An 11,495-nucleotide genomic window follows, 5' to 3' on the forward strand; every position below is an offset into this window, starting at 1 on the left:
TATTCTGTGTAAAATTTTGTGTTTGATTTTGGTCAATCAGGTTTGATAATTGCTATTGAGTGAAATTTAGTTAGAGTACGAGCCCCTGATTCCATTTTGTCGTGCTTTTAAATATATTTTTTTAAGGAAGGGAAAGTTTTATTGTGCGTTTAAAAATAATGGGCCAACACATTTTCGTTTTTTTTAATTATTATTTATATAATTCATTTTGTTAATTAGGGTATGAACATTTTTATAATATCTACGATAATCGCCAAAGGATTGTTAAAAGTTTTAAAAGAGTGACTTCCCTTGTCTACTTAGCGACTCGTACATAGAAACGTATGTGTTGTCAAACAGTCGCCATTAAAACTAGGCTGTTGATTAAAGCAGACCGTGCAAGGAAACCAACATGACTTCCTTCGATGAACCCTCAATTTACAACTTACTCACTGTAGAAGAGACAAAACAGCAGAAGCCTAAAAAGTAAGTATGGTTAATGCAATGTAGGTTACACTAGGCCTAATTAAAGTAATTAATTAGGCCTATAGGCTTATTACTTATTTCTATAGTAGTAGTAGTAGTAGTAGGCCTACTTGCGCACATTTATCAAAAACCTGCTCCAAGTTGTCTACTGATCAGTGAGATCAGTGTAGATCTAGATCTAGACCTCTAGATCTAGTTATCAAGTACTGACTCACTCAGATAGCTTATTATGCCTCTCTCAAAGATAAGCAAACTAGATTTAGATCTAGATCTAGACTTAAATACTAAATAGCTTTACTTGAATCTTGAAATTATTAAAATATTTGGTAGGCCTATTATTTATTATTTAGTATTTGGGCCTAATATTTATTTTAATGTAATATAGGCCTAATTTTATTTTAGCACTGAATTTTTTAGTGGACTTGGCTCTACTGAGTCTATTTATTTCATATAGATCTAAATCTAGTACATACCTGTCACAAATTATACTACTTTATACTTCATATGACATATGGGAACTTGATCTAGATAGACTTAAATTATTATAATTAGGCTTTGGCCTAGCTATAAATTAAGCAAAAGGCCTATAATGAGGAATAGTAGATACCTATGTAGTATATAGTATAGGCCCTATATTATATGCTAGGCCTATATATAATAGAAACATATATATTATATAGGCCTAGAGAAATATATAAAGAAATATATACCCCATAGCCCTATATATTTATTTATTTAAAGGCCTATTTATTTATATACATTTTTATATGAGCCTGTAGTCTCTCTCTCAGATATATACAAAGGCCTAATTAATTAGTTGTCATTTAAATGTCATTGATCCAGTTGACTGAGAGGGACCTGAACACTGAACACTATTGTTCAGATGGACCAAAAATGTAATTTTGTACATTTTACTTCCATGAATCTACAGTATTTTTTAAAATTTAGAACTAAAAAAGCAATTAATTTTTTAAGAATCCATGTGGTAATACTGTGCTTTATTGATCAAATATATGCTGAAAACAAATCAGTTTGCACATCCATGATGTTTTTACAATGTAAGCTAAAAAATAAGAAAGTGTTGGCTTTTATATTTCCTTTACAGACAGCACCATCAGAAAATCCTAACTATTTCTGTTAGTATGGCTTTTGGGAAAATTACATTATGTTGTCCACAAACGTGTACTAGACATGCATTTTATATTGTAGTTAAACTTACAGTAAAGGGGATGTGAGAGTAATTCTGTTTATTCACACAATCATACACACACATACTTTTTCTGTTGCACATTTTTTGCATGCTGTCTATCATCACTGTATACTTACAATGTCGATTACTTTTTGTTTTCACAGATACACATCTAAATTTAGACCAAATGTTCGGGAAGAGTATGTTGCTGGGAGAGATGAAAGCAAAACAATGGGACCCGCTAAAGTCCCAGCACCTCAGCCCACAGACTATCTGAAAAAACATGAGAAAGAGCCACAACTTCCACAAAGTTGGTTTTTTCCTGTTATTTAATAAAATATGTAAAATGTATATCATTTATTTTAAACTATATATTAAAACATAATGAGCAAGACCTGGTAACTAAATGAACACACTATCATCCTTTATTTACTTTTAGTTATAATTACAATTTTTTTTTTTTTTTGCCATTTCTTTCAATTGATTTCAGTCGACTGATAAGTGTATATATTTTTAGCTTTGATAGGTGGAGTTTTAATGCATATGTTTCCTGGGGAAACATGATTTTGATATGGACCTGCCTGTTAAGAGATCATGCACAAAAAGAATATTTTTGACTGGCCACTTTCTTTCTCCCATATATTAAATAACATTTCCATATACCAACCTCCACACAACCCACATTTATATCACAAATCCAAAATCCACACCACTTCTTCCTCACCCTCAACCAACAAACACACACACAGAGTCCCCTTGTTTATTTTTATTTTTTTGGAGAAACATTTAACATGAATTGAACAATGTTTTTTTATATTTTCTTTTGAAGATGTAACTTGCCGTTTTTTAAGATGGCTAGATTCCCGGAATGTAATTGAAACATCTCAAAATATAGTACCAAACTGTGGTTGGTGATGGCGGGAGGGGTTTGTTCCTAGAAATTATAATATTTAGCTTGCGTTTTTTTTTTGGGGGGGGGGGGGGAGTCTATAACTATTTTATGCAACATTATATAGGGTATACCTGGGGCATACATGTTTTTAATCTGTTATAAATGTAGCCTACATAATCCCTAGATTGTCGCTTGAACTGTTCATGATATTTTGTGAAATAATGTCAGTGAAAAAAAATGTGTGGTGATTAGAGCAGCAATTTTGAAGTTATGATTAAGATTTTGTTTATTGTTACCTTTATTATTGTGATTAGAGTTGTAATTCTTTGCATTGTTTTGTGTTATTTTAAAATCTCTCTGTTGAGTAATTTTTGTATTAGCTTAATTTCACCTTTATCTTGATATTTTAGAGAAAGAGTTTCGTTATCCTGATGAGGAAAGGAAAAAACCAGCCATCCCAAAGAAGGATGAAGCACCACTGATGGGTTTAAAAACCAACAAGAATTTTATCAACACCAATGCAGTGGAGAACATTACAGCTGTCCCGAAGCAGCCCACTAAGAAATATGTGGACACAAGACATGGTGACACCCACAATTTAATACCATCTGGATATGAGCCTGTCTTTGTGCACAAAAAGGTAATAAACCTACATTTATTTTCTGTGATGCAAAAGTATTTTTTTTAAATATATATTTTGCTATATTTGTGTGGCAGTTGGATAAAACTAATGTGTATTGAATCTTAGTATTGATGGTTACAAACAAAAATTCAAGAATTTTTATACATTTCTAAGTAAATCATATGAACTCTTAATACCTACTTAGTTGTTGGTTGTTTTATTGTTTTACAAATTAACATAATGTGATGCTCAGAATGCCACTGATTATTTTAATGATCTTTTATCCATCAACCTACCTTTGTTTACTCTGTAGGACTTTGGAGAGGTTCCTGTTTACCTGGCAAAGCGTAAAGAGGAAGTTAAGCGAGCACAAGAGGAATATGATCAATACATTGCAGAGCACTTTAAACGTGGTGCTCTACGCCAGCTGACAGAGGATGAAAGGAAAGCTATACTTGATGGGCTGAAGGCTAACTGGGAGGACATCCAGGACCAGTATCAGAGCCTGTCTGTGGTCACTGATACATACCCCAAGAAGCAGAGAAAAGAACGAATGGAAGCCCAGATGAAACAGCTGGAGAGAGACATTGAATTGATAGAAAGTCACAAAATTATTTACATTGGTAATTGAACAGAGTAATAATGTATCTGTTTTTGTGATTTTAAAGTGATATCTGTTGTAGAGGAACTCAAACAGGCTATATTTTGTCTTATATTGTGTGATAATCACACATTTCATATTTGCGAAATGGGGTAAAAATATGCTAATCATGACGGCTATTAGCATGAATGTTAAGAAGAGAATTTTTTTTTAAAATAAACCCTTTTCTTTCAAATATAAGCCCCTATATAAGTTGTATTTTCTTTTTGAATGGGAATGAAGCCAGAATATATAAACAAAAAAAGAAATTGATTTTATTGTTTAACACAGAGTATTAAAAGCAAAAAAATGGTTTATACTTTTTAATTAAGATTACACACATTTTTATTTCTACATTTTACAACTTTTTAAAATTGTTTACATACAGCAATTATTATAAAATTTAGAGTTCTCTATTTACTTTCTAAAGTTATGTTTACACTGATATGATTTCTGTGAATAAATGCATAAATTAAAATATTAAAGTAAAAGTACTTTTTTGGTCTCGGTAGGTTTTTATTGTGACAATGTGGCTTGTGTTTGACAGCAAATGTGGTGTAGATTACCAGTTAAAATTGTGAAAGGTTGTCCATTACAACTTAAGTTGCTGTTGAAGTAGCTATGTGAGACTGTTCCAGCATACAGTTACCATCTGTTGAGTAGTAGCCAGTTACTTTGATTAGAAAACAGAAAAAAAAGATAGGAAACGTTTTTCTAACCAACCATTATTTTGTGGCAGAGGTTATTCAACTGTTGGCAATGGACTAGCTAATAACACTTAAATGATGTGGACATTTTGATCAATACTACTGTCAGCTATTATAAATTCCACATTTTATTTAAAATAAAATGTCTTGAGACAGATGACTCACCCACTCTGATGTAGAGACTTATAAAGGCATCTTTAGAATCATACAATACAGATGCCTAGCCTATATACACTAACATTTATTAAATGAGCAGAGCAACACTTAAGGCTAAGTATTTGATTTTTTAGCTTTAACACTATTTTAGTATGCTAGAATGTCCTTTAAATTGACCTTTTTTAAATTAAACTTAAATTAGCTTAAGAATGCAAACACAAGTAAATCAATAAAATGTTAAAAAACAACAAATATTGCAACAAAATTATTTATTTAAACAGCTTTTACATCTACATTTTAGCACCTCAAGTTTTGACATAACATTTCAAAACAAACTTTAAAAATCATGAACATTATTACAAACGCATGTTCACATTACAATTATTACAAATAAAACAGACTGGTAGACTGAATCAATTGTTTCTCAGATTTACTAATGCTCTTATGCTGAATCTTAAGGAACAAAACTGTATCAACATTAATACTTTCAAAACTACTGCAAGAGCACAACACATCAGAGAGTAGGCAGCTAGTAGCTAGCAGTCTTTGATGCTTGTTAGCATAGTTTCCATGGACTTACATTAACTACTTTTTCTGGTCTTTAACAACTTATTTTTATTTAGCGTATTGTGTTCGAGTAAACAATGTGTCTTTATATTTGTTTTGTTGTTCTGCATTGTTTTGGTTATCACATGGTGATAACAATTAAGTTGTGTTTGTAAAAAAATCTGCATTTTATATTAGTATATAAAGCGTATTTGATTGAAACAGGCCTATAATTTAAGGATTTTATTGGGTTCAATTATTTGGGGTTCAATTATTTTTACATGTAATTATTCTTAATGTAGGCCTACTTTTTATGGCATTGTCATGTTTTCTTAGGGAGAGGTGATAATGGAGCTAGAGGCTGAAAGGATTAATTACAAGACAGAAGCATAATCAATGGGCACATTTTCTGCACACAATTGTTGTCTATTAACTATTAATATGCGTTTTAAACAGTTCAGATTATTATGGTATTTAACACACAAACTGAAATACATTTACAAACGTTTAAATCCAAAGCTTGCAAAAAAAAAAAAAGAATCATTTAATTTCTTTCCAGCAGAATATAGGTGAGTACTTGAATGTAAATGACTTAACTCTAAAGTTTGTCAAGGTATTGAATATCATGACCATGGCACAACTCAATGTTTTAGTAAAACTTTACAACAAGAAGAGCATTATTAATATTATTAAATAATACTGTGGCAATCGTAAAATATACATATATACAAACATTTTTTACGTCAATTATATAAAAATTACAGTCAGATATGAAGAAATTTTTTTATACAAATGTGAAAATTAAAATGGCAGACAAAAAAGTTAGTATGTGCCTTTCTTCTCACAGACTTGTGCGGCAAAATATTCAGAAGAAGCATCTTTTCTTTAAACTTCTATTCATGAGGTTAAAGTAATAACTGTGTACCACACTATTTCAGACATCCAACTCTTCTTTGAAAGACATGCTTATCGCTTCATTAATTGAAGTACTTGGTTCTGGGGTGGCACTTGTGCTTGCATCACTACCAAATTCAGTCTTAGGTTTATAGCTGCGCATTTCCCGTTCATATCTTTCTTTTTCACGTTCATACATTTCATAGTAAATCTGAGAAACAAAGAAAGGCAGCTACAGAGAGACTATAATAATTTCAAGACAGTTAAAAATAAAAATTAAAATTCTACCAAAATAAATCAAGCATCAGTTAGTGAAATGATTGTTGTAATGGTCAAAATAAATTATTTTCAATCAAACAGGTCATTACTTGCATTAACTGCACACTAAATTAAAAGTGAATACAGATTTTTTTTTAGCAATTATTATACAATCTATAAGGAACTGAGAAGATAATACCTAATTCAAAAATGCTAGCCCTGTTATCTAAAGGATCATCTACAGGCTGATGTGCAATAGGCAACATTTAATATAGATACGGTTACATCCCGTACACAACAATAGTAAATACACAATTATTTTCTTCCTACCCATTACAGTATATAAACAAATGTATTTAGCAGCATGATTTTCCAAACTGGTATACATGTTCCAGCAAAACATGGTCCCATTCAAAAAGTAAATCAAGCATAATGACATTAAAAATTAAGTCCCATTTATTTAGTAAATCAAAGCTCAACCTAAAAATCTTTCACAGAGCCAGCCACAGTTGGTGACTATAAGTTTCACCCACCCAGAGCTGAGCCTAGAGAGCAGCATCACTATGACAGGTCTACCTCTAGTGTCATGTGTAAGTGTATTAGGTGATAGCAGTCCAGTTTATGTCAAAGGTCAACATACCAGAGAGATGACATACTATAACAATCTCCTTTTCATTCCCTTATGACTGAAACAATTATTTATCTTCTGGTTTAAAAATAGCAACCCTTCAGACAAATGAACACAAACTGATGATGCAGGGGATTTCAGATAAAAGCTTCTGTAAGAAAACTGACCCTTTTCTCCTCTGGCACAAGTGCATTCCACTGCTGAGCTAAAGACTTGGTAAGTTCATGGTGGGCGATCTCTTCGTTATGCTCCTGGATTTCAAGAAAGAAATTATTAGTAGTTTGGTTTTTCTATAAAAATTCTATTGTTTAATGAGATGATAGACATCTGTACACAAATTTGACACAATCACTAAACTACAGCAACAGTGTTTCTCATGACAAAAAGAAAAATCTTTTGTCAATGATATAAAACTTATATTAACCAACCTTGAAGTATTCTTCTTGTAAAGATGTGCGTTGTGTTGTGCAAAACATAAGAAAAGCATTTGCAGGTTTTTTGGGGGCGTTGGGGTCCTTTTCTTTGTCAGTTCTGATCTGTTGTCAAGATAAATAATTACATTTATTTGTGATGAGAAAAATGTTTCAAACACTATATACGAAATAAAAAGCAAATAAATATGTAAAATAAGAAAGTTTTGCACAAGTTTTAAAAGGCAATAGCAATTGCTCTGATTTTAAAATTTGATCTACATAACTTCCATGCACTTTTGCATCAAATTACAAATATTTTAAAAGCAGAGATTTCATATGTTTATCATGTGGTAAAAATTATTTTCAGCATCATCTAACTATAAATTTACCGTTAAAATTTTTCTATATGTTCTTATTGATTTAATGAGATAATATATTCCACACCAAATTTACCATTTGTTATTGTGTACTGAAATATTGCATTTTACAGTTGTTAGGCAACTCTTTGTGATTAAAAAAATACATAATTAATATAGTTTTAAAGAGTTTAGAAATTTCTGAATTGTACTACAACACATACAGATGGTAAATTAAAATTTTACAATTATACTACTATATTCATAAATCAGGCAAATCAGACCCAGTATTATACAATAAATCAAGGGGAAAAAACAAGGCAATATAATGCTAATTGTTTTAATGTATCAAACTTGTACTACAAACTACATGCTCATTTGTTACTAAACTAATTACCTTTCTTGACTTGGCTTCAAAGCCTCCAAGACCATGAGCTTGTAAGAGAGGTTGAATAGAGGATAAAGCAGACTTATGTTCTAATCTACCCCTTCCTTCTGTTTCAGAATCTGACCCAGCGCCCTGAAAAATTCCACTTGATCTTATGCTGCCATATAACTGGTCTTCCTGAAATTCCAACATTTTATTGCACAAAGGGTTTCTTTTTTATTCAATTTGAAAATAAATGCTAAACCTCCAGGGTAATTTTGTATTTGCAACTATAATTTAACCCTATTAATTGTGTATAAATCATATATGGTACTGCAATGAGAGCAGGATGGATGAGATGTCTGAAACAGTCCCAAAAAAGAAAAAGGCATCTTAAGAATTCTTGCTGAATCACTAGTAGACCAATACTAAAACACATAGCAAAATCAACACAATCATGCATTCTTGTGAAAGTAACTAACACTTTCCTGTTATATACACTAAATTTCAATTATACCTATTTAACTATTTATATAATGTATATATATATAATTTGTGACAAACTTGATTCGGGTAATATAATACTTTTTTCATGACTCTTTTGCTTTACAATAGAAAGAAAATATTACCTCCCACATTAGAGGAACTTGAACATCTCTAAAGTTGTCCCCAAGCTCATCAAGTCGTGTGGTCAAATATCTAAAGCAGCATTATTTTGAAATGTAGATATGACAATATTTTAGAATACTTCCTTTGAGATTGGATTAATCAGCTATACAAAAAAGATATGTTTGTTAATTACTTGAAAATAAAATGTCATTACTATATTTTAATTTTTTTTTAAATTAAAGGTTTTCATACTCAGGAAGGATGTCAATACTCTCCATGAACATTGACAAAATACAAAAACAAAACTTAGAAATAACATAATCTAAATCACAGAGCAAATACTATATTTATATTGTAATGATTAGTGGCACATTAAAGTTGATTAGTGTTCTAATTGTAAGCTTAAATCAGGCTTGCCTATAACTGTTTATATTCAAGTGTAATAATTTGTCAATATTGTAAAATTTCTAAGAAAACTGCGACCCTGTAATATTATCTTACTACAAATAAAGTAAGACACTGGGTTCAGGGTCTTCTTTGAAGCAGTATCCTCCCCTACGAACAGAACTTTAACCTCACAGAAAAGAATTTACCAACCTTTTATCTCGTTTGTATCTTTTGATGAGCTTTTTAACATGCTGAATTCTGTTGACCATTTTTTCATTAGACTGAAGAAAAAAAAAGTATACAATTACAATATCTAAATTTAGTTACTTAGAGTCTAAGAAAATCAAACATTGAGAATATTTTCACTTATGTAGGCTAAACTTTAAAGAAATATAAAAAAGTGTCTATTCCCAGAGGGCTATTCCCAGTCTGAACTATTTTCTCTACATTTTATGTTGAAAATGCCTTGTAAAATAGGAAGAAGGGTGCTGAAATGGAATGATTAGTGACTTGCTTGTTGGATGTTGTGGGCTCGACCCATCAAAGGTCTCTTCCATTTGGAATTTTAAGATGGTAATTGACTTAACTCTTTAAGACCGTATTGACGCTCCCAACGGTCGACAGGCCGGCCTGCCATACCGTAACAACGCTCCCAGCGTGATAAAATTTTCTCTATTTAATTCGTTGTTTTTCAGAATCCAAGTTTATAATCGTAAATCTAGGTAATGATAACGCTAGAGCGGACATTTTTTGTTGTATTTACTTCTTGTAGTTTTCTCGTTAGGTTGATTTTGTATTTTATAGAAATTTTTTTTGTAAAACAAGTCGCAAAACTGCATTTTTTAACACTGCGGAATGCCGATCAGCGGCCGCGTCCTAACTTTTATGTCACCGCATTATAAAATTAACCAAAATTAAAGTATTTATACTAAGACTAATCTGATCCATGATTTTTGTAGAAAAATGGACGTACTTAAATTTTCTATGAATAAGAACTCATGAAAAGTAACTCTTATCATTAATTTTCCTGAAAGAAGTGTATTTTTTGCCTGAAAAAATCAATTCTTTATTTTTTCTTCTCTTAAACTAAGTAATTATCTTTCTTCAATAAATAAATAGGCCTAATTACTTAAAATTTATATCAGTGGGTAGGGCGTTCAATTACAATTGATTTATATCAGTAATGTGTGGGGTTTAAATCAACGGGTAAAAAGATATGGGATGTTTAGCCGCAAGGGTACTGAAAAACAAATGAGTGAAGAAAAAAAAATTCCGGTAAAACATGAAAATAATTAACAATTACGGGTTTGAAGAGTTAAATTAGTAGTAGGCCTATTAAGCCTATTAAGTCAAAATTAACTACTTTAGCTTTAGGGTTCATAATTAATCTATCTACGTAACAAATATGAACATAACTTGAAAAAATCATAGGCTCAAAATACTTTTTCTTTTAAAAATGTAGGTGACCACAATAAAAAATACGAAGTGACTACCTGGAAAAAGATTTTTCGGCAGAAAATACAAAACTCAATATTTTTGAGGAGGCGCAGTGACCTTAATTATAAGTTAATAGCTGCACTAGGGCACTAGGGTTAGTGTTCTGCTGTTTGTTTGTAAACACGCGCATGCGCAGCATCCTCAAAAACATCGGCGAGAAGGAGGTAGTTTCTCTCCATTGCGCATCTTTATGATCTTTTTCCAGCTAGAATCGGCCTAAAAAATACCACTGCTCTCACTCACAAAAGCTATGCCTTCCTCATTCCCCAGCCATGATAAATGCTATTCATCTATTAGATCTAAATTATTCCAACTCGTAAAACAAAACAAAAGAAAAAGGGAGACTGAAGACTGAAAACATGTGACAGTGTTCATTCAAGTCAAGGTGTGTTGTCACCACACACTCACACAGCACAGGACTCAGGACGTTAGTTAACAAAAGTTAGGATCGAAATGTCTAGCGACAATTTTGTTTAGAACTGGGGGTGGTAAATATAAATATAACATAATTACTTGTTGCAACTGTTCACATTTTTTTCTTAATGCGAAATACTTTTTAAGAAAAGAAGTTTCTTTCGAAATAACTTCAAGTTGAGCTTTGAGATTCGCCGTATCCTCTGGTTCGGCCATTTTGACCGGAACTCTTTACATGATTATTTGCTAGATTCTATAGTAAACTCCCTTCCTTTCTATAATTTTATTTGGGAAATATATATATACTTTTACTAGTGTCTGGCCACCCCCCCCCCCTCCCCCAAAGTCTAAAAGGAACACTGCTCGGAACACATAGATCTACACTTGTTCTCATATACAGAACTTGACATTTTCGGGTGGGGGGGGGGCGGACACTGTTAAAAAAATATATTTTC

At 31.6% G+C, this 11,495-nt stretch overlaps 2 protein-coding genes across 2 annotated transcripts; one reads left to right on the top strand and one right to left on the bottom strand.

Annotated features, from left to right (window-relative positions):
- Positions 1–299: 299 nt before the first annotated feature.
- Positions 300–4,306, top strand: LOC131958348 (enkurin-like). The gene is made up of 4 exons (XM_059323326.1): positions 300–465; positions 1,819–1,964; positions 2,957–3,186; positions 3,482–4,306. The coding sequence occupies exons 1-4, from the start codon at positions 392–394 to the stop codon at positions 3,797–3,799; spliced, it is 768 nt and encodes a 255-aa protein (XP_059179309.1). The 5' UTR covers positions 300–391; the 3' UTR covers positions 3,800–4,306.
- Positions 4,307–4,925: 619 nt separating this feature from the next.
- LOC131958347 (uncharacterized) lies at positions 4,926–11,269 on the bottom strand. Its single transcript, XM_059323325.1, has 7 exons — positions 11,140–11,269; positions 9,340–9,410; positions 8,763–8,832; positions 8,164–8,331; positions 7,426–7,533; positions 7,165–7,248; positions 4,926–6,322 (listed from the first exon to the last, which is right to left on the bottom strand). Exons 1-7 carry the CDS (start codon positions 11,254–11,256, stop codon positions 6,152–6,154), a joined length of 789 nt encoding a protein of 262 aa, XP_059179308.1. The 5' UTR covers positions 11,257–11,269; the 3' UTR covers positions 4,926–6,151.
- Positions 11,270–11,495: the final 226 nt, after the last annotated feature.

This window comes from Physella acuta, unplaced genomic scaffold, assembly GCF_028476545.2.
Source record: "Physella acuta isolate Inbredline_101_S28 unplaced genomic scaffold, ASM2847654v3 ptg001319l, whole genome shotgun sequence".
Lineage (NCBI taxonomy): Eukaryota > Metazoa > Mollusca > Gastropoda > Physidae > Physella > Physella acuta.

Coding starts and splice junctions, on each gene's coding strand:
- LOC131958348 (XM_059323326.1), top strand. CDS start 392: ATGACTTCCTTCGATGAACCCTCAATTTACAACTTACTCACTGTAGAA. Junction 466..1,818: donor AAACAGCAGAAGCCTAAAAA/GTAAGTATGGTT, acceptor TTGTTTTCACAG/ATACACATCTAAATTTAGAC. Junction 3,187..3,481: donor CTGTCTTTGTGCACAAAAAG/GTAATAAACCTA, acceptor TTTACTCTGTAG/GACTTTGGAGAGGTTCCTGT.
- LOC131958347 (XM_059323325.1), bottom strand. CDS start 11,256: ATGGCCGAACCAGAGGATACGGCGAATCTCAAAGCTCAACTTGAAGTT. Junction 8,332..8,762: donor AAGTTCCTCTAATGTGGGAG/GTAATATTTTCT, acceptor TTGGAATTTCAG/GAAGACCAGTTATATGGCAG. Junction 7,534..8,163: donor TTGAAGCCAAGTCAAGAAAG/GTAATTAGTTTA, acceptor TCTTGACAACAG/ATCAGAACTGACAAAGAAAA.